This window comes from Echinops telfairi, unplaced genomic scaffold, assembly GCF_000313985.2.
Source record: "Echinops telfairi isolate 266 unplaced genomic scaffold, ASM31398v2 ScPeMD7_1;HRSCAF=3_1, whole genome shotgun sequence".
Lineage (NCBI taxonomy): Eukaryota > Metazoa > Chordata > Mammalia > Afrosoricida > Tenrecidae > Echinops > Echinops telfairi.
Window position 1 is genome coordinate 754573 of NW_022103897.1, and position 22596 is coordinate 777168.

A 22596-nucleotide genomic window follows, 5' to 3' on the forward strand; every position below is an offset into this window, starting at 1 on the left:
TTGTTTTTAACCCAAATGACTCAGGTTGGGTTCTCAGCACCAGCTCCTCAGAGGAGAAACAAGAAAATCTGGGGACCATTAGATCTTCAATCAAAAACACTCCTGAACTTTGGGCCTCTACTATATCTCACCTCAGTACAAGAACAGCTTGTTCTAATACTGTGGCAACGTATGATACTCACCTTCCTGACACTCTCTCTGAACACAAATGGGTGCATAAGCAAATATGGCGAAGAAAGCTGATGGTGCCCATCGACTAAAAGATATAGCATCTGGGGTCTTCAAGGCTTGTAATTGAACAAGTGGCCATCTAACAGGGAAGCAACAAAGGCCACATGGGAGAAGCACACCAGCCTGTGTGGTGATGAGGTGTCAATGGGAATAAGTATCAAAAATTCAAAAATAAGAAAGCAAATTGACGTGAAAGAACATAGATAATGTGGGGACCCAAAACCCACATGTAAGAGAATTGGGAGCATCCCTAAAAGAAGGGCCACATAGAAGCAATGATATATCCAGGGTGTAGTATAGCACTGATGAAACACATAACTATCCTCTAGTCCTATACTATTTCCTCCCCTTACTATTATGGTCTTAGTTTGACCTCACTAATCTTGTTAGAGCTGTGTGTGTTCATTTGTATAATTAAGCTCATTCGATGTATGAAATCCAAAACAGATAACCCTTCAGGAATCGTAATGGGAGTAAGGCTTCTCTGAGGGTTCATGAAGGGGGGTGGCGGACTGGTAACCAAGATAACTGTATAACCACACTCAAGGGGAATGAATAACAGAACTTTAGGTGAATGGATACATTGAATGGGATAAGACATGGAAATACATATATATATAATATATGATATATAATATATAATAATAAGGGTTGCTGAGGGGTAGGGAGCAGAGGTAGAGGTTAAAGGGGAGCTAATAGGGAGTTCAAGAGGAGAGAAAATGTTTTGAAAAAGATGGTGGCAGCAATTGTACAATTATGCTTGATCTAATTGAAATATGGATTGTTATAATATTTGTAAGAGCCCCCAATAACAGCATTTAATAAAAACAAAAAGAATATTCCCAAAGTCTTCTTAAAATTAAATGGTCGTCTGGCTTAACTAGTTAAAAACTGTTGTCCCGGGCATTATGTCCTTTTAAGACCTGCCTAAATGGAATCAAATGTGCACTAGCACCTCCAGAAAGATGAATGAAGAAAGGAGCCAGGTGGGTCCGTGAGGTTCTGTTCATGGTGAAGAATGCTCAGAAAGGGAGCGCGAGGTGAGCTGGGCAACTCCAAGAGTGTGATCAATGTCACGGAATTGCAGGTGTAGAACTTAAGGTTTTTTCCTTCTTTAAGTAATGATGAAAGTCAAGGCAAATAAAAAGATCCTATGAAGTGCAGTTCCTTCAGACACATGTGGGGTCACCATGCATTGGAATCAAGTCAATGGGAACTGGATATTTTGCCTGCCTTTGAGGCTCTGCCAAATACAAGTGATCATACAAGGCTGACTTCCTTGTTGACAGCAATGTCTGCATAAATCACCTCTGTCAAGGAGGAGCAAAGACAAGGGAAGAAAAGAACATGCAGAGGAGCCTGAAAGGAAAGGAAGTCAAGGAAAAGGTGCAATGTCAAGTAAGTCCTGTGGAGAAGAAATTAGGCTGAATTTCAAGGAGACTGTAGAGACGGCAAGAAATTCACTTGGGGGCTGCTCAATTAAGGGAGAGCCTGCTGGAGTTATTTGATACAAGCTGGTAGGTAAGGAAGTCTCAACTAAAGGGGCATTTCTGACTCTGTAGAACTCAGTAAAGCACTAGCAAAGTTAAGAGCAGTCTAGCAACCAAGAGACCCAGGAGGACTCGTTAAAAGACAAAAAACACAAACATACACCTTCTTATAAAACTAAACATCATTCAACTAAAAGTATAGATTTCGCCACCACACCAATCCTGTTCCGGGGATAACTACTGATAACAAATGCACTATTTACTCTTCCAGGGTACTTTCTGTGCACTTACAATGATAGTGCCCATGGTATTACCTGAGGAACCCTGGGTGGCATAGTAGATGCACATGAGGCTTTCGGAATCAACTCGCTGGCAGCAAGGAGAATGGTATTAGTTAGATGTTACAGACAAAAAAAACAGGTATTCTTTCTGTTCCCGTGGGGGTAACACTAAATGCAGAGGACTGGTCAATTTTCACTGCCATCTGACTGGCTATAAGGATGAGCCATATTTGAAGCAAAAGCAGAGATGAGAAAAACCTTAAGAATCTTGGAAGAGCAAGTTCACAATCTATGTCAGAAGTAGCAGGGGCCACAGAGACCAGCTCCATCACAGACTCTGGAAGGACACTTGGCTACTACATGGCTGAGAGGCTGAGAACCTCTCATGTGTGCAAGAGAGAGCTTTATGTGTGCAAGAGGGAGCTTTATGACAAAGAACAATTTTATATTGAGAAAACCTCCCAGCCCAATTCAGATCAAGTTCATAAGTCCAATATTAGCCCATATATCTGATACTAGTCCATAAATTCCTCATCAAACTCATGTAGCTACTCACAGTGATGCGGAATGCAGGAAGATCACAGACCAGAAAGTGAAAAGTCTTGTGAATCCAATGCCAGTGGAAGCATCTCATAATTTGAGCGGTTCTCAATGTGACTCCTCCAGCTCTCCAAGTGTGTCTCCTCAACAGGAAGGTGATGTAGAGAGAGCGAGGAAGTTCCCAGAATCCCCATGAGAAGGCCACACCCACAAGAAAGTATCATCAGCCTTGACCAAATTGATAGGCTAGACTCCACCCCTTCACTGTTAATTCCCTCAAGTTGAAATGAGATTATGTAACTACAACACATGCTTAGTGTTTTCTTCTCCTTTTGGTTTTCTAACTCCAGGTCTTTGTACAATTAATCATCAAAAAGAACATTTACCATCTATCCTGAAGTATAACATTACTAGTGATAGGATAATATCCATAATCCTATGTGTTAGGCTGGGTTGTCGAGAGAAACAAAACCAGTGATACTCATACATGTATAAGAAAGTTTACGTCAAGATGTAATCTATATCAAGAAGGTGTCCCAGCCCAGCCCAACTCAAGTCCATGAGTCAGATGCTAGCCAAGCGTCCTCTCCAGAGGCACATAGCTGCAGGCTGATGACACAAAAGGGTGCAAGGGAAACAATGAGATCATAGACTGGTGGATATAAAAGCACATAGATCCAAGATCAGAGGGAACATGGCAGGGCACCAACAGCTTCCAGGGTCGGAGGCCCACGCGGGGCAGCCAAAGGAGGCAGACACAGAATCCCAGTAAGCAGGGAGGGTGAGGTTGCAAGGGAGAAAGAGGGGTTCCAAATATCTCCCTTACCAAAAGGCCACACTCAGAAGGAGGTATCATTGGGCTGTGACCTGATTGATAGGTTGGACACCATCCCTACACTTTCATCCAGGTACAAGTTGACATAAAATCTAATCACCACAATTTGTAAAGAAGCCCAGTTAATATGGCTATTACTCAGATTTACACATCAATGACTAATGCCAAAGATGAAAACACTGAAGATGAGTTTTACTGGTAGTGTATTATGTTACTCATCGGTCTGCTGACTGCAGGATCAGCAGTTCAAAACCACCAGCCTCTTTGCAGGAGACTTTGGCTTTCTACTCTAGAAAAGAGTTAAAGTCTAGCAAACCCATGTGTCCAATTCTACACTGTCCTACTGAGTCACTACACGCTGGAATCAACTAGATGGCATTGAGTAAGTAGTCTGAAACTCCTCAAGCATACAATCTAGATGCATTGACAATTACTGATGATTGAATGCACAGTTGGGAGTCAAGAAGAAGGAATGATACGTGAAAAATACGTCCGTGGTGATAGAAATGTTGGAGATTGTATGATAGAATTTTATAAGATCAACTATTTTTTCACTGCAAATACCTTTTTTTAATAGCATAAATGCAAACAATACACATGAGCCTCACCAGAAGGAACACAAATGAACGAAGTCGAGTATATCTGTGGAAAGAGATCATGGTGAAGCAGTTGGCCAAAGGCGTTGTTCTAATAACACTGAGCTTCTCCCTCATTTCTTTCCACGGATATAATTCGATTTTTTAATCGTTTTATTAGGGGCTCATACATCTCTTATCACAATCCATACATACATCAATTGTGTAAAGCACATTTGTACATTCATTGCCCTCATCATTCTCAAAACATTTGCTCTCCACTTAAGCCCCTAGCATCAGGTCCTCATTTTTTCCCTTCCCTCCCCACTCCCCCCTATAATTCAATTTACAGCTGAAGAAAGTTAAGACAAGTCCTTGAAAGTCAAAGTACAACCTTAAAAACACCCCATCTGACTTTAGAGATCATGTCAAGAATGGATTTGAAACCTTTAATAAAAATTAGACAAACTGTAGGTTGATATCAGTGGCATCATGAAGTAAAAAGTCTAAAAAGGCAAGAAAGAGAAAAGTTCCATGGATGTCAGAAGAACCTGAAACTTGCTTAAAAAGCTAAATATTTCAATGGATGGTTCAAAAAAATCAAAGTAAATGTTATGAAAATTATTATTAGATTTGATTTAATTATTAGCAATAATAAGCACTAGCTGATGAAGATCAAGGATTTCATCCTTCAGCATGGATTATAATTCAATGTTAAGAATCCTCACAACTGAACCAATCGGTAACATCATGATCAATGGAGAAAAAAATTGAAGTGGTCAAGCATTTTGTCTTACTTGGATCAATCAACGCTCATGGAAGCAGCAGTCAAGAGACCAAAAGATGAATTGCATTAGGTAAATCTGCTACACAAAACCTCTCTAGACCCTTAGAAAGCAAGGAAGCCACTTTGAGGACTGAGGTGTGTGCATCTGACCCAAGCCAGGGCATTTTCAGTGACCTCATCTGCATGTGGAAATTTAGCTATTGAATACAGAAGACTGAAGAACCATTGTTGCATTTGAATTGTGCTGGAGAATATTGAAAGTACCACGGACGGCTAGAAGAAGAAACCCATCTAGAAGAAGAAACCCATCTGTCTTGGAAGAGCGCACCTTAGAGGCAAGGATGGCAAGACTTGGTCTTACGAATTGGACACATTGTCAAGAGAAACCAGCCCTGGAGAAGGACATCATGTTTAGAAGGAGAAGAAGCCCCTGGAGGAGATGGATGGATGCCCGGGTTGCAAACATGGACTCCGGCACAGGAACGATTGAGAGGCTGTCGCAGGACCCGGAAGTGTTCTGTTCTGTGGTGCACAGGGTCGCTATGGGTCAGATTAGACTCGATGGCACCTAACAACATCATTAACAATTCCAGTCCTGAAATCACGGAACAGTTTACAATTGGGCAGGTAGGTAGAAAGCGCAGCAACTGAGAACTGTTTGCGGAAACCAACATCCTCATAAAAGATTTTGTGGACGTCGAGGGGCATCCCCCTCGTCCTTCTCTATTGAGTGCTCGCCTATACTGGACCCGGCAATCTCAAGGCCCGCGTTCCCCACCCCTTACGACACGCCCACCGACTCGGGGCGGGGCCTGCGTGCTGACGCGCTGACGTCCGGCGACGCGCTGACGTCCTCCGGGCGCCGGCTTGGCGGGCCCGGGCCGCTGGCTGGAACCGCAACGTGCCTTCGTTCCTGAGGGCTATGAGGCTGGCGCTAACGGCCGGGGCCGCGGGGCGGGAAGCGGCGCGGGAGCTCGGCGTCGAGGGCCGGCCGAGCCCGGCTCGGGGTGTGCATCGTCCGGCCGAGCCGCCCGCCGCCGGGCACGGCGTGGGAAGACAGCCGGCGGGGCTGTGAACCGGGAGGGGAGTGAGCGGCGAGGCCGGGGTAGCCCGGGCCGTGCGGGCGCCCCGGGCCGGAGCCCGCCCCTCTCGCCATGATCGACTCGGTGAAGCTGCGCCGGGACAGCGTGGCCGACTTCTACTCGCACTACGAGTACCTGTGCTCGCTGCAGGACTCCGTGCCGCTGCCCGCCGTGCGCGCCTCCCTCCGCGAGGGCGTGCTGGAGCTGAACGCCGACCGCCTCCGCGCGGCGGACTGGGCGCCCCTGCTGAACACCCTCAAGATAAATAAAGACCTGCCCCTGGTCTCTATAAAGAGCGGCTTCCAGCCGTGGCTTGGAGAAGCAGGTTGGTAGTTCCCGCCTGCCCAGCCCCTCGGCGGTGTTGCTTCTTCCCCGCGACCCGTCGTGGAACGCCCAGGATGGAGTCCTGGTTGCCACTCCCTGAGCATGATGTGTGCAGTGGGCGCGACGGGCGGCCTGGGACACTTACCTGCAAGTCACTGTAGGTGTAATCCCTACACCACCAGGCCACCTAGGAGATAAGCAAAGTAGCTTCGAGCGGTTCACGGGGAAATGGAATTGCAAAATAATCCTGGAAGGATTGACAGTCTCGGAAACCCATAGGGGCAGTTCGAGCTACCTGCCCGTATAGGGTCTGTGGCTTGGGGCCAAGTATCTCAGTAGGGTGGAAGTTTTGCGTTTTCTTCAGGAGGGCTTGAAAGGCACGGCTGTTCTGTGGCTAGCCCAGAACAGATGGCTTTCAACGTTGATTCAATGTGTGAATGCAATCACTAATTTTGCCAAAATTATCTTATTGTAGTTGACAGAAGGAAGGTTTTTCGAAGTCGAGTTCCTGCAGTAAGTTCCAAAGATGTGTCCTTCCTGCTCTGTAAAGCCGTGCGAGGCTGTTTAAGTGTATCAGGTGCTCTGACGAACCTGGAACTGAATGGGCTGATTCTGCGCGAGAGAGATTTAACTGTTCTAACAAAGGTAAGCTTTCTGCAATTGTGCTGTGAACATTTTGTAGTTGCTTTGGGGAAGGGAGGGAGAGGAGGAAAACATTACTTGTTAACCCCTTTTTTCCCCTCCCATTAAAGGGATTGAATAAATCGGCTTCTTTGGTACACCTGTCTCTTGCCAATTGCCCGATTGGAGATGGAGGATTAGAAAGTGAGTTTCAAATCTCTTTACCTGAATCAGGCCCCTCGGGTCGCTCAGTCCCCCCATTGGAATTCCTGCCTTGACCTTTCTCTTGCTGCCACCTGTGCCTGGACTTGCCTTCAGTGCCTGTCCAAACTAGCCAAGCGTCACTTGAACCCCGAGTATAGTGTTTGGTATTCTCAGATTTTTGTGTTTGCTCATCTTCCTTCAGAAAATGTTTTTATAAGGGGGCAGTGGGAAGATCTAAAGAAGAGGGGAGGGGATTATCCTTAACAATTTAAATATGCTCATATGCAAGCATAATTAACTCCTAAGATAGAAAATACATGCAATTTGCAAAAGGCTAGCACACATGGAGAGTCTTGAGAGGAATCACAGAGACAGTGCTCTGACTAGGCCCACTAGACTCCGAGTGCCACTCCTAGAATAGTGAAGGGGGTGGGGGAGATAAGGAAGCCTGCATTTTAATTTGAGGGCACAAACCTTGGAGTCCTCTGTCTTATAATGCTTGAGCATATTGTAAAGCATCTAATAAAAGACTGTTTACAGTTGAAAAATTACTCAATAATAGACTTTGTTAGAAACAGGAGGAGAAAGATTCTGTTGTTCAGGGTTTTTTCCCTTCCATCTGTCTCAAAAGGTGGTCTACAGTACTTGACCTAAGTGATTGGGAATAGCATTTACAATATTTAGAGCATTTACTTTCAACGTCTAAGTAAAATTCCCCTTTTATGTAAACTACAGTCCTACTTATTTACTGGCATATTTCAGACTGCCCCAATCCATTGGTTGCCTGAGAAGATTTGTAAACAGTGAGTGTAAACAGTGAGCTGTAAATGAAATAACATTACTAAATTACGACTGGCTCAGTTGTATAGGTGATGATCGTACTGTGTTGTGTGCATTTCCTTTTAGTTATTTGTCAAGGTATAAAGAACTCCGTCACCCTGAAGACTGTGAACTTCTCTGGGTGTAATCTGACGTGGCGAGGAGCTGATCACATGGCCAAGATCTTAAAGGTGATTTTATGTTCAAGCTTTCATGAAACCAGATTACACCATTGAAGCACCTTCATGGTGTTGATACGAGCTGGCAGGGTTTTGTTTGGTTTTTTGTCTTTGAATGGATAAGGTGATTTACTGCATTTGTTTTCTGATGGAATGACCATTTTAAAGTTTGGAGTGTTCCCACTTAGTAAAGGTAGTATACTTAATCCTAGATGTGAGAGCTTTAATATATAATACACGGTGAGCAATACATCATTTTGCAGTGATTGAAAATATTGGGGGGGCACTGTGAAGAAGTACTTGTTACTACAGTCCTCGGTTGACTTAAATGATTTCAGTTGATTATTGTTAACCAATAACGATCACTGTGTTACCTGCTGGCATCCTAGTTGATTCTGACTCCTTAGAGGACAGAGTAGAACTGCTTCAGTAACTAGTAGAATTTTGAGACTGTAAATCTTTATTGAAGGAATGAATACCTCCTCTATCTCCCACGGGGTAATTGGTAGGATAGAATGGCTGACCTTTCAGGTAGCAGCCTAACGCTTAACCCCATTGTGCCACCAGGGCTTCCTTTTGTTAACGGTTATCATTTATAAAGTAACAAAAGCCACAACGTTAGCATTTTGAAAGATACCGTTTTTTTAGGCATCCTTATCACATGATGCCTGCACGACTAACCTTCTGGTGATTGTAAACACAATCTTTAACCCGAACATTACTTGTTAACTTGACATGACTCCTTTTTGGTGGCTTGCAGTACAAAGAGCGCTAGGGCCAAAGCTGACCCACTGCCTGTCTTTGTAAAAAAACTTTTATTGGAACGGAGCCTCGCCCTGGTGTTTCCACGGTCTCTATGGCTGCATTTGCTTCACAGCGGTAGCATTAGAGTTGCAGCCAAAAGTTTATGCCCTACTAAGCTGAAATTTACTATCTGGGCCTTTCTATAGATAGCAAGTCTACCCATCCCTAGTGTAGTCATCAAGAGCATGGATCCTGGAAAATTCCAGTTCTCCTTTGTAATGCCCTGGGTAGATTTCTCAACCCCTCTGCCCCTTCTTTTCTCAGCTGAAAAGTGTGCGTGATAAGAAACCCTGCATCAGTGATCATTACTAGCCTCAAGTAAGCGAATTTGTGTAACATCGTGTCTGGTACCTAACAGTGTCTTTGCTGTTGTTTCTACTTGATGTAGAATGATTCCACGGATTTACCTTCTAGATTGTGATGGGAATTAGGAGTCATTTGTTGCTCAAGAAAGTGATGGTTTTTTTTTTACCTTTTAAAGTCATTGTTTCATATTGCCAAATTTTATTTTGCGAATACGTAGGGAACTACTTCTAATGTGTTTTCAAACAGCATGTGCCCTTTAAAATCAAGCTAGAAGTTTCCTATGATTTATCACACCAATCCTATTCCAGGGCTCTAACACTGGTGTAAGGACCCCTGGTGGTGTTGTGGGTTAAGCACTGGACAACAGCTGCTCACGGAGAAAGATGAGACTGCCTGCCCCTGCAAAGGGTTAATCTCAGGGGCCCTGTATAAAGTCGGCAGGAGTTGATAGAGTAGCTGTAACCGTGGTTTCGGGCATAGGAACGAGTATGAGGATGGCGCAGAGTTGTGCGGTGCTTGGTTCTGTTGGACACAGGGTTTCTATGGGTTGGAACTGACTGGATGGCACCTAACAACAACAACGAGTTGGAATTGACTTGGTGGTTGTAGATTAATCCTGGTGGGTGCACTCTGGATTTGCAAGATCCATTGGGTTATGAGAAGAAAATAACATAAATAACTATTGGCATTTTTGCCTCATTCTGTATTAATACGCCTCTTTTATGTAATTTATAATGTATGTAAAATGTTTGTCCAGAATATCATGTGTAACTTATTGGTGAGATATGTGCTCAACAAGTATTTATTTGTGGGGTGCTTGCTCAAGATGTGTAGAGCCCAGTGGAGGACAGAATGGTAGCATTTCATTAGGGCCTCGGCAGTGATAGAATTGTTTATTCAGTTCCATGACTTGGCATGAAACCAAAACCAAGCGCACTGCCATGGAGTGGACTGACTCAACGATGACCGTGCAGACCAGGCTAGAACCCCTGTGGGGTTCCAGGACTGTAACTGTCGATGGGGGTAGAAAGCGCCGTCTTTCTCCCACTGACTTGGCAGACAAGGGAAAGAGAATTCATGAGAGTTCATTGGGTTGTTAAGGTTTGGACATCTAATCAGTGACAGATCACCCTGTCGTAGACTACACGGCTCATTAAGGGCAGGGCTGGAATCCGTCATTTCACTCCTTAACCAGAATCTACTGTTGGTTCCCTCGTGGTGGTGACTCTCTCTTCTGGCATCTGTCGTGAAAATGAGAGTATAGCTATGCTAAGCCACACTAAATTTATGTTAACTCACTGCCAATTCTGACTCATGGCAACCCTATAGGATAGGGTAGAATTGCCCCTGTGGGTTTCAGAGACTACAACTCTTTATTTTAATTTTTTTGTCTTTTAAGACAATATTTTTCTTTTACTGGGGACTCTTACAACCCTTGTTACAATCCATACATTCATTGTATTGCATGTTTGTGCATACGTTGCCTTCATTCATTTCTAGACATTTACTTTCTTTTGAGCCCTGGGTATCAGCTCCTCATTTTCCCCTCCCTCCTCCCCACCTTCATACCCCCTTGGTATATTATAAATTATTATTATTTTCATATCTTACACCTACCACTGTCTCCCTTCCCGTGTTTTCTGTTGTTCTTCCCCCTGGAGAGGGGTGTATGGTTATGTGTCCCTCATTGAGATTGGTTCCCCCTTTTTCCATCCCCCCCCACACACACACACTTTATTCCTACCTTTCTGGTATTGCTATTCCCACTCCTGTTCCTGGAGTCTGTGTGTTGTGAACCCCCATCTCTTTTCTATACCTGTGCACATGTTCCGATATAGTCTGAATTGAAAGCAGTACTGGGGTCATGATAGTGGGGGATGAAGAAGCCTCAAGGAACCAGAGGACTATTGTGTGTTTCATCTGTGCTTTTCTGTACCCTGGTTGACTCATCCCTTCCCTGTGGCCCCTCTGTGGGGGGATTGTTCCATTGTCTACAGATGGCTTTGGGTCTATGCTCTGCCCTCCTTCATTCTCAACAATATGTTTTTGTCTGTTTGTTATGTGTCTTCTGTGGTCCAGATGACTCCGTGATCATACTGATGGTGTGCTTCTTCCATGTGGGCTTGTTGCTTCTCTGTTGAATGGCCACTTGTTTGTTTAACTTCAAGCCTTTAAGACCCCATATGCTATATCTTTTAATAGCCGGGTACCATCTGCATTCTTCACCACATTTGCTTATGGACCCATTTTGTTTTCAGGAGGGTGAATATCACAGAGGGCCGATTTGTTAGAACAAAGCGTTTTGTATTGACTATGAGCAGAGACCCGAAGTCCATCCACTACCACAGTGTATTGCCGTATAAATATATGTTCACAGGCCAGTGCCTCTATTTTTGTGAATTCATATATTTACATGTATACACACCTACGCTTATGCCTCTTATGCATTGCTTTGCTTGCTAGGTCCTTTTTCTGTTTCCTTTTGCCTTCCTCCTGCCCCACCATCACTTTCCCCCTATTTCCACCTCTTAGAACTTCCTCTTAGCCAGTTTGCTGTTGCTCCAACACCCTTAGGATCTCTAGTTCCTCCTTATTGTTAACTCTAATTCCCTAGTTGTTCCCCTGTCTATGGCACCGCCTGCTGCCCACACCCTTCCCCTGCTGCCCTTTCCCCCCAAGTCCCCCTTGGGGACTGTTGCTCCCGCTGCATTCTCCTTGACTTGGTTCCCATGCCTGTCTTACATAAGTAGGCAAACCAACTATGACAAAGACCAAACAAAAGAAAAGATTTAAAGAAGAAAAGGAGAGAAAAAAGAGACTATAGAAGAGAAAAATATATATATAATTCCAGGTCTGTTCACTGACCTTCATGACTACCTCCCCACTGTACAACTCTTTAAAAGAGTCGAAAGCTCTGTCTTTCCCTTGAGGAACGACTAGTGATTTCAAACTGTTAACTTTGTAGTTAGCAACCCAATGCATAACCCACTTTGCTGTAAGCCATACTAAAATACGAAAACCAGACCCACTGCTAGCAAACTGATTCCAATTCAGCAACCCTGTGTAGGATTTGCTAGACTGCTTATCTTTACAGAGCAGAAAGCCTCACCTTTACCCTTAGAAGTGGCTGGTGGGTTTCAAATCACCCACCTTGTAATTAGCAGCCCAGTCCCCTACACCGTCAGGGTCCTTTCTAGCACAGTTCTCTGAAAAACATGGGGATGGCTATCCGTCAGAAGAAGCGGCTGGATTTTGGTTTAGTGGGCATACCTTGTTTGCTTATCCAAGTGTCATAATTTAATTCATTGTAGTATCAGACCATGAGAAGGCATGAAGAAACCTGGGCTGAGAGTCTTCGTTATCGGAGGCCTGATCTCGACTGTATGGCCGGCTTACGGCGTGTCACTTTCAATTGCAACACACTCGTTGGTGATCCAGGTGCTCATGCTTTTGCAGAATCTCTTAGTGAGGATTTGTGGCTTAGAGGTAAGTTGAAGGAATGTCAGAACTTGAAAGTCATTGAATTAAATATGTCAAGTATTAAATATGCTTGACTTTCAGCACAAGTGTTGCCATAAAAATATAAAAGCATTCTTCTTTTTCCCTATTAGATTTTGATTTTCTACCTTTTGTGAAAGTTACATATATTCCTTTATCATATTACCCATAATTTTAATGCCCAGGCATGATGACTGTTCATTTTGGACTATTGTACCTTCTGTCTTTTTTCCGATAAATAAGAAAGGGCTTCAGAATGTGGAAAAATATGTTCTTTTCCTTTTTTTTTTCCCCATGAAATTTTGAAGCCTTGTACATGTATGCACACAGAAATAACAGAAAAGAAATACTGTGCTTACTTCCTGCCATGGCGTCCATTCTGACTCACAGAGACTTGATGGACAGAGTAGAACTTCCCCTGTTTGTTTCTGAGGCTGTCAGTCTTATAAGAGTAGAAAGCCTCATCTATCTTTTTTGGGGAATGGCTGGTGGTTTCAAACTGCTGACCTTGTGGCTAGCTGCCCAATGCATAGCCCACTATGCTATCAGGACTCCCTTGCAAAATTTACTTACTATTGAACAACCCTGACATCACTGCATGGTGTGTATTTAGATCCTCTCTCACCTGTGTGCAGTTCTGTATCTAGTCAGTCCTCTGCTGGTAGAATCAGAGACATGTACTTTTCACCTGTTGTTGATAACTGTGTGGTAGACATCATGTACATGCATTTCTGTGCCCATCGTGGTGGTGGTGGCGGCTGCTGGTCGGGTGACATCATTCGGTTCCGATTTAGAGTGAGCCCATGTACAACAGCGAAACGCAGCCCAGTCCGTCGAGATGACTTCTGTAACATAATCTGTGAATGTGAAGCACTCAGTAAGACTCATTGCTAGCCCTTTTGATATGCCTTACCAAATCCTCCCCCAGAAGTGCTGTGCCAGTTTATCATCTTCGCCGTATGTGAAGACCCTCATCTTCGTCAGCTTTGAGTCATGTCACTTTTTAAAACTGAGAGACACTCAAAACTGACAGGCAGACACCCTGGCAAACTGGAAAACACGATAACCATCTATGATTCCACCATCCAGAATGAACGGCCTCGCCACTCTGGCCTGTGCTGCGTTTCCTTCCAGCTTCCCTTTGTGTGTTTTCAAGGGAGGGAATGATGCTGTCTGCTCTTTGCTTTTTGTTTCTTTTTTCCTAGACATTTCTATTTTTTAATCATTTTGGGGGGGCTTGTACAACTCTTATCACAATCCATGCATATATCCATTATGTCAAGCACATTTGTACATTTGTTGTCATCATCATTCTCAAAACATTTGCTTTCTGCTAGAGCCCCTGATATCAGCTCCTCATCCCCCCCACCCTTCCTCATGAACCCTTGATAATTTATGAATTATTATTTGGTCATGTCTTACACTGTCCGACATCTCCCTTCACACACTTTTCTGTTGTCCATCCCCCAGGGAGGAGGTCACACGTAGATCCTTGTAATCGGTTCCACCCCTCCTTCCATCCTTCCAGTATCACCACTCTGAGCACTGATCCTGAAGGGATCATCCACCCTGGATTCCCTGTTTCCAGTTCCTATTTGTACCAGTGTACATCCTCTGGTCTAGCCAGATTTGTAAGGTAAAATTGGATCGTGATAGTGTGTGAGTACAGGGGGGTGGTGGTGGAGGGGAGAAGCATTTAGGAACTAGAGGAAAGTTGCATGTTTCATCGATGCTACACTGCACCCTGACTGGCTCGTGTCCTTCCCATGACCCTTCTGTAAGGCGATGTCCAGTTGCCTACAGATAGGTCTAGGGTCCCCATTCTGCACTCCCCCTCATTCACAATGACATGAATTTTTGTTCTTTGATGCCTGATACCTGATCCCTTCGCCACCTCATTATCACACAGGCTGGTGTGTATCTTCCATGTGGACTTGGTTGCTTCTGAGCTAGATGGCTGCTTGTTTACCTTCAAGCCTTTAAGAGCCCAGGCGCTATATCTTTTGATAGCTGGGCACCATCAGCTTTTTTCACGCTGTTTGTTTAACAAAAGCAGAGTACTCTCTAAATTTTACTGCTCTTCTCACTTCTTACAGCAGGAACATTGAAAGCCAACACACTTGTGGCTAACATCATTTTCAGTGACTTTCCAAAATGACATTGAGTCCGTTCCATTATATGGATATGCCATAGTACACTTAAAAATCAAACCCAACTCACTGTGTTGAGTTGTTGACAAATCATAGCAACCCTGGTGCCATAGTGGTTATGCGTTGGCTGCTGCCTGCAAGGTCAGCAATTCGAAACCACCAGCCGCTCCACAGGAAGATGGGGCTTTCTACTCCCGTAAAGAGTTACAGTCTCAGAAACTCAGGAACAGGTCTGTCCTGTCTTACAGGGTCAGCCACAGTGCAGGAGCTAGTTCATGCTTATATCCTTGCCCACATCTCTGTTTCTTTAAAGTCTTATGGATCAAAGGTGATGTACATTACAAAGCCTTTTGTTATCAAGTCAAAAAAAGAAGCTATAAAATCTTAGGAACTTTTTTTTAAGTTGCTGATCTCATTCATCGAAATGTTAGGAACTTATACCAAAATACCGAATTGTAAAGCTACTTTTTCTTGACACATCCTCCCTCTAGGTCTGTGCTTCGGAGAGAGGCCTTTCCAGCTCTCAATTTTACCCCCAAAGATTTCTGCACCCTTCAACTTACACTGTTTGAAAACAGTGGTTTTGACCTCCTCACGGGACTCAAATTTTCCTTTTAAATGTTTGCTATTGTTTCAGTTTGAAGCACAAAAATGATCTGAAGGGGCAGGATCAGGCGGTAGGGCAGCATAGCATAAGGTTTCCCAAGGGAATTCTCAAAGCACACTCGCTGCTGCCTTCAAAGAATAAGCAGGTGCATTGTGATGGGGAAAACATCATTCCTGTTGCAGTGGTCCTGGGCTTTTCTTAGCAGTGCAGATCCCGTTTTTTAAAAGCATCTTCATTAAAAAGTCCCGAACATAACCCTTTGTGAACATTTGTCAAGATTATTACCCCTTTGGAATTCTGAATGTTGGCCCTGTAATAAGGTGACAGGATTTTAACATTGGTAAAGGGGGACACCATTGATAAAACTCATATCCTGGCAAAATAGCTACATGGCAGCCGAAAACCATATACCCTAGCTTGTCGTGCATTCTTTCCAAAAATCGGGACTTTTTAAAAACGCCGCAGGACGTGGGAAAAATTGTTAAAAATCAGACTGTCCCACCAAAAGCAGGCCGTCTGATCACCTTACCCTCTAACCACCTGAGCTTACTTTCCTTGAACTTACCTGGCCCAGCAGATCCCCTCCGAAGTCACCGTTTTGACTAAATCTTTTTGAGAGGCACCCTAACAAGACCCAACAAGTGTATTACTTAGAGAACTCAGCAGATCCCAGAGACATGCGTAAACCGTGTTGTTGGGAATAAACCCCTGCGTGTTTGAACTGGAAGCCAAGTAGTAATACTTTTTGACTTACCCGTGTATGACCTCTTAAGATGTTTTTCTCTGTCATTTTATGTTAAAGCTGGCAGGTCTTAAAGTTCTTTTGTCTTATTTCTTAGATATTTTAGTGTAATTATTGAGAGTTAAGTGGAACTGAAGACCTAGATCATGTTCAAAGGAATGCATTCTGAACTCCACCCAGTTGCGCCAGTGAGAGTTACACTTTCATGGGCATCTTTGCTCAGTGTGCACTGACCTTCATTTGGTGATGTGTTTCTTGCCATGGGTTATGTGCCACACACTAATTGGATTGAGCATCCACTAAATGTTGGATCATTTATTGGTACTCTAGCGAGAGGATAATTATGGAACATCCAAAAAGAGTTTGCTTGGTAGTTATATTTTCAATAATGTGTGTGTGTGTGTTTCTGTTCTTATTTTTTCAGTACACATGATTAAAAACCTGCCTTGACTAGCATTGTGCAGGAATCTCATGCATATGTAAGTGAGAGTTGTCTGTAAATTAAATCTGTATGGAGTTGGCCAGTGACCTTTTGTCTTTCATCATAAGCACTCGATTTGCAGCAGTGTGGCCTCACGAATGAAGGAGCAAATGCTTTCCGGCAGGCCCTGGAAACCAACAAGACTTTGGTCATTCTGGATATCCGAAGAAATCCACTCATTGGTATGTCTCTGCATTGCTCTGCGTTGATAACCAATACCAGCAGCAAGATGAAAAAAAATTATATATGAGCAATTTTTAAAACTTAGGAGGATTGTTTTTCTAATTTCCTCCCCTTTGTGTTTTTAACAGCTACGTTACAGATTAATATGGGTTGTGCATGTAAATTACCTTTGGCTGCTACTCGATGAAGGGGAACCTAGATTATAATCCTGACTCCACTAAGAGCAGTATTTGCTTCTTTTGAAACCTTGGAACACTTCATTTAGTTACTAATTTGATAAGCATACACACACACACACACACACCCCCAAAATCCACTGACCGAGAATGACCCTATCTAGAGTTTCCAAGATTAAATCTTTTACCGGAGCAGACCGTCATCTTTCTCCTGAAGAGCAGCTTGTAGGTTTGAACTGTTGACTTTGTTGTTAGTAGCCAATGCTTAGCCTCCAGCACCACCAGGGAGCTTTAGACAGTGGTTTAAGTAGTAGGAATGTAGACAAGGTCTTGCTGTCATAGAGCTTACATCATTCTAATGGGAAAGTTAACAGTAAAAGTACAATTTCTGTTAGTAGAAAGCACAAGAATAGCATCAGATAAGGAAATAGAAGGATTTGTCAAGGACTGCTTCACTGAAGAAATGACGTGAGCAGAAATCTGAGTGAAGAGATGGAGTAATGCATGGCGCGAGCCGGGGAGAATGACATTTTAGGACGAGGCAGTGGTGGGCACACCGGCAGGATGTGGGAGGGGCCGGAGTATTTCAGGAGAGCAAAGAGGCCAGCATGACTGGAGCATGGCATGAGGGAGGACCTGGTGAGCAAAGAGGTCAGAGGACTGACTTCCCAGCAGCTGCACTTGTACAGCTTGTGTGGCCAGGTGAACTGCAAGTCAGAAGAGGGTATTGAGCTGGAACATAGTGCGATCTGAGTCGTATTTCAGAATGTCCACTTTGGAATGGAAAATGGAGTATAGGTAGAGGCAGAAAGAGAATAGCAGACAAGTTAAGACATGGTTATGTGAGGCGGTCCAATTGAGCAGTGGTTGAGAGACTCAGGTAGTTTGAAGGTACTGAAAAGTGGTTTAATTCAGAATGTGTATTGAGGCTGGAGCTGACAGTTGCTTCAGATTGATTAGAGTTTAAAGGAAATTTTGTTTTTAAGCCATAGGTATTTAACGGTAGAAGAACCCTTAATGAGTAGTGTTTTGGGGAGGCATAGCTTTGAGGGGTATCAAGACTAGTTTGGCTACATTAAATTTAAGACATGTAGATAATGCCCAAGGTCTTGGCTTTCTGTCCATCTGTGTCCAAAGCCACTATAGTTCTAAAATGCACAAATCTGGTCACTTCACTGCCACCAAAATAGGAACCATGAGAGGTGAGAGGTGACATGCTTTCATCTTAAAGGTTTTTGAGGAAGAAGTTGGAGTCCTCAATGGAAAGGTAGATGGGTAAGTATAGTAAAGGAAATTTGATGTCTAATTTTATGGGGCATGCTTTAATTAGTTGACTTTTTTCAATGGCCTACTCATTGGAGTACAATTACTGTAGTTTCCAATTTCCTTTTCAATCCAGATCATTCTGTGATGAAAGCAGTTATCAAAAAAGTTCTCCAGAATGGAAGGAGTGCTAATTCAGAGGTATAACATGTTTTAATCTTTTAGGGGGGAAAAATGACTTCCTAATTGCTAGTTTTTCTTCTCTCTTTAATAAAATTAATTTGTTGGTATACTTTTCTGCCATCTTAAATTTTCAGTCAAATCAACTACCTTTTCTGGTTTTGAAGACAGTGTATGATTCTTCAATCTGGGGGCCCAGAAATGCAGATCACCCTTTTCATCATTTATTGCCCATTAACTGAAATATAATATTTATCATCTCCAGTACCAGTGGATCACTTCCCCATCAGCAAAGGAGCCATCTAAAACTGCTAAACAGAGAAAGAAAACTATCATTCTTGGAAGTGGACGAAAGGGAAAAGCTACTATTCGAATTGGTAATTGTTTCTACCTTGACTTCTACAATTAATGGAATGTATGTCCCTCGGGTTTTCCAGTATGTGGAAACCAGAATCGCAACCACAGGAGTAGCCCTGACACATAAGTTGGATGTCGGCTGCCCCAGGGTCCTTGCCTGTGGAAGCATGTAAGACCACAGCTTCCAGAGCGTTGCTGCTTGTCTAGAGAGACCCCATAGGCTAGAGCAGAACTGCCCCTTGGTGTTTCCAAGACTAAATCTGTACAGAAGTCGATGGCCACGTCTTTCTCCCATGGAGTGGCAGGGGTGTTGTTCTACCTGCTGGCCTGACAATTGATAGCTTAGTGCCTGACCACTGCACTACCAGCATTTCTAAGGAATAATATAGAGGAACAAAAGCTTCGTTACAGAGCAGATAATCAAACAATTAGCAATGTAAAATCTTTAACTTGGAAGCTACCTGAAGTCTTCAGTGGTTTTTTTGAAGTTTTTCATTTCAGCTTAAAGTATAAGCAATAGAAATAGAAAAACCCCCTCCAAACTCATTTTCCTATGAGCAGTATTTGCGGTTTCCTTTTCTCTTAAACTGTTTGTTGTCCATCATTTTTACACAGCTTAAATACAATTTTGCATACTTCTTTTCGTGTAGTTATACATTTTAATGCATTTATAAGATTTCACTGAGTTAATGGTTTTATTTTTATAACTAGTGATAAATTGAAAATAACGTAATTACCAAATAACTTTAAAATGTTACTAGAGTTGGCTTTGTAGATGAGACATTTTTTATTATTAAAGGATTGTGATTTTGATTTACCAGTAATCAGTTCATCTTCTGTCACCCATCACCTAGTAGTTGCTCAGAGAATTTATTAAACGTCTTAAAAAGCTTACTTTTCCTTATTTCAAAAGTGCTGTTTTAGTAAGCACATAGTACATGAAAGGAGAACATTGGAATTATGGTATAACTATAAATTGTAAAATGTTTTTAAAAGTTTCTGAGTTGGCGTTTCCATATATGACTTTCAGGAACATCTTAGAAATTCTAATCTTAGCATACAACAGGCGATCATGGGATGGTAAGAAAAATAATTATATATATTTTCTTAGCATGATTAAACAAAGTGCAAATATAAGTGAAGTCTACAAACTCACTTGAGTTTTGTTTTGTTTTTTAATTAATTTTACTACTTTGGATTTTTTTGTATTTGCTTCAGTCGGGAAGGTGAGCATCACGGAATGCCAGGTTATTAGAACAAAGTGTTCTTGCATTGAGAGTACTTGAGTAGAGGCCCAATGTCTGTCTGCTACCTTGAAAGTTAACTTATAAATATATGTACATAGATCTATTTCCCTATCATTTTATATATAAATATATTTACATGTGTACATGACTGTATTTAGACCTCTATAAATGCCCTTTGCCTTCTAGCTCTTTCCTCTGTTTCCTTTTACTTTCCTCTTGTCCCACTTTCATGTTCGGCCTTCATTCGGGTTTCAGTAATTCCTCTCGATTATATTGCCCTTGATCAAGCCCTAACAGGCATCCTTTGTCTTCCTCGCCATCGATTTTAGATCACTTATTCTTCCCTTGTCCCTGGGTTTGTTAACACCCACTCCCTTTGCCTGCCTCCTTTCTCCCATGTCCCCCGGAAACATCAGTCCCGTTTTCTCCTCCAGATTGTTTAGAAGATAGGAACTTTTATTGGATTTTTTTTCATCTTCTAACAAGGTAACTGTAAAGTCTTCTAGTTAAAATTCTATGTGCTTCTTAATTCCAGTAACAAAACAAAATTACGTATAGATAAACCATTTTGAAAATCTATATAATCCATGATATATATAATCATTAGTATCTAAAAGATAAGGAGCCTCTATGGCACAAACCTCACACACCGCATTCTTTCTTTGAGAGTAATAAAAGTCAAAAAAATAAATCACATGGAGTTCCTAAGAAGCATATAAATTGATCCAGGAGCATTCAGAAATTATCGATGACTTGTATTAAGTGAAATCTGTGTCCCTTATACCATGAATTTTATATGCTATGCTAACACAGCTGTATTGGCTTATTGACACAGTAGCAGGTAGGTTCCCAAGACTAAGTCATTATGCAGTATCAAGGATGACCACATCACCTCACCCCTGCCACTGTTGCTCCCCACTCCCCTGTGTCACCTCAGGAGAGCTTAGCTCCCACAGCCGCTCAGAGTTTTGCAGCTCCTGGTGGCCCAAGTACCCCCATATGCATTTCTGGGACACCCCCCCCCCTTCTTCTGCTGTTCAGAACGGGTAGGCCTGGCTTATCTCTTCAGTGATCCCAAAATGTGCTTGGTGGCGCCTTGTCTTTGGCAGGGGCTCTGGGTGCTATAGAAGGCATTTATACTGCCCACTAGGTCTCCCTGCCAGCCTCTTGCCCACCCGTTCCCCTCTGTTCTCATATCTTGAGAATTGACAATCTAGAGCTGCCCCCAGGACTGATAGCCAGGCCTTCCCTCTGCTTTTGACCTTAAACTGGTTGCTGCAGGCTATTCACTCATTTACCCCTTCTCCCAGGTAACCCATCCCACCCTCACCTGTGACCCCAAGGAGTGGAATAGTCACTGGAGAAGCATGTAGGTCCTGCAGGGCCTGGGAACCAAAGTGCCTAGTCTCAGTGTTCCTGACTGTGGCCTGCCTTATCCCTGCCACCCTGCAGGGCTGGGAGCTAGGGTTAGACACCAGCATCTCACTTCCTCCTGTGACCAATTGGACCCACAATGTAGCATCCTATCCCTGCTGGCTTGACTCAGCCCACTGTCCACTCTGCTCAGTACCCTCCCAGCTTGGGGAGACCACACTCCTCCCTGCCCATGGGGTGAAGTAATACCTGTTAAGGGCTCCCTTTCATGAAGTGAGCCTCTTTTGGATGACCTGGACAGCATTATAAGGTGCACATCTGTATGCTGTTAAGAGTTTACACATGTCCCTGCATCTTCATTCTTTTTTTTTTTTTTTCTTTTAATGCTTCCTCAAACATAGGAGTGGCTACAAAGAAGCCTGTGAACAGTGGGCGAAAAGAATATAATGCTCCTGATCCTTTGCCACCTGGCGTGTCTGGCTTCCTGCCTTGGCGTACTGCGGAACGAGCAAAAAGGAAAAGGTAGTGGATTGTTATTTTCTCTCTTTGTCACGCAGAATTCTGTGTTTTGGAGCCTCCCTTATGTGGGCAGTCTGCGTGACTTTCTAGAGGAAGAAAAGGATGACTCAGTCATAGCTTCTGCCTAATGAATCCTTTAAGGAAGATAAACAAAAAATAATTATAATTGGGAACTTCAAGTAATTTCCTAAGTGTCATAACAAGTGTAATCCTCTGGGCCTCTAAAGGAGGCTGAAGTGATCCCCACGTGGGCAGGTAAGCAAAGGTTTCATTAAAGGCACAGGTAGTTGAGCCAAGCCTTGTAGAGCAGAAGTAGGAATTTGGGTAGGTAGGATTAAGAAAGGGGGTATTGTAGACTTAAAGAATAGTTTCCTGCAAAATGGATGTTAGGCTTAGTCTAGCACAATTGTCTTTACTCGTTGTTTGTTTTTTTTAAAATAATTTTATTAGGGGCTCATACAACTCTTATCACAATCCATACACACATCAATTGTGTAAAGCACATTTGTACATTCATTGCCCTCATCATTCTCAAAACATTTTCTCTCCACTTAAACCCCCGGCATTAGGTCCTCATTTTTTCCCTCCCTCGTGAGCCCTTTATAGTTTATAAATTGTTATTTTGTCATATCTTGCCCTGTCCGCCGTCTCCCTTCACCCACTTTTCTGTTGTCCGTCCCTTAGGGAGGAGGTCACATATTGTTCCTTGTAATCTTTCCTACCCACTCTCCCTCTACCCTC

At 43.1% G+C, this 22596-nt stretch overlaps 1 protein-coding gene across 3 annotated transcripts in view; it reads left to right on the forward strand.

Annotated features, from left to right (window-relative positions):
- Positions 1–5893: 5893 nt before the first annotated feature.
- The window catches only part of CEP78 (centrosomal protein 78), a 32908-nt gene continuing 16205 nt past the window's right edge, over positions 5894–22596 (forward strand). For all 3 annotated transcript variants that reach the window (XM_013007540.2, XM_045288399.1, XM_045288400.1), the window contains exons 1-9: positions 5894–6146; positions 6621–6790; positions 6898–6970; positions 7877–7980; positions 12390–12564; positions 16625–16738; positions 18315–18379; positions 18624–18735; positions 21738–21858. In XM_013007540.2, the coding sequence (XP_012862994.1) occupies positions 5894–6146; positions 6621–6790; positions 6898–6970; positions 7877–7980; positions 12390–12564; positions 16625–16738; positions 18315–18379; positions 18624–18735; positions 21738–21858 (1187 nt within the window). The remainder of the gene's footprint in view (positions 6147–6620; positions 6791–6897; positions 6971–7876; positions 7981–12389; positions 12565–16624; positions 16739–18314; positions 18380–18623; positions 18736–21737; positions 21859–22596) is intronic.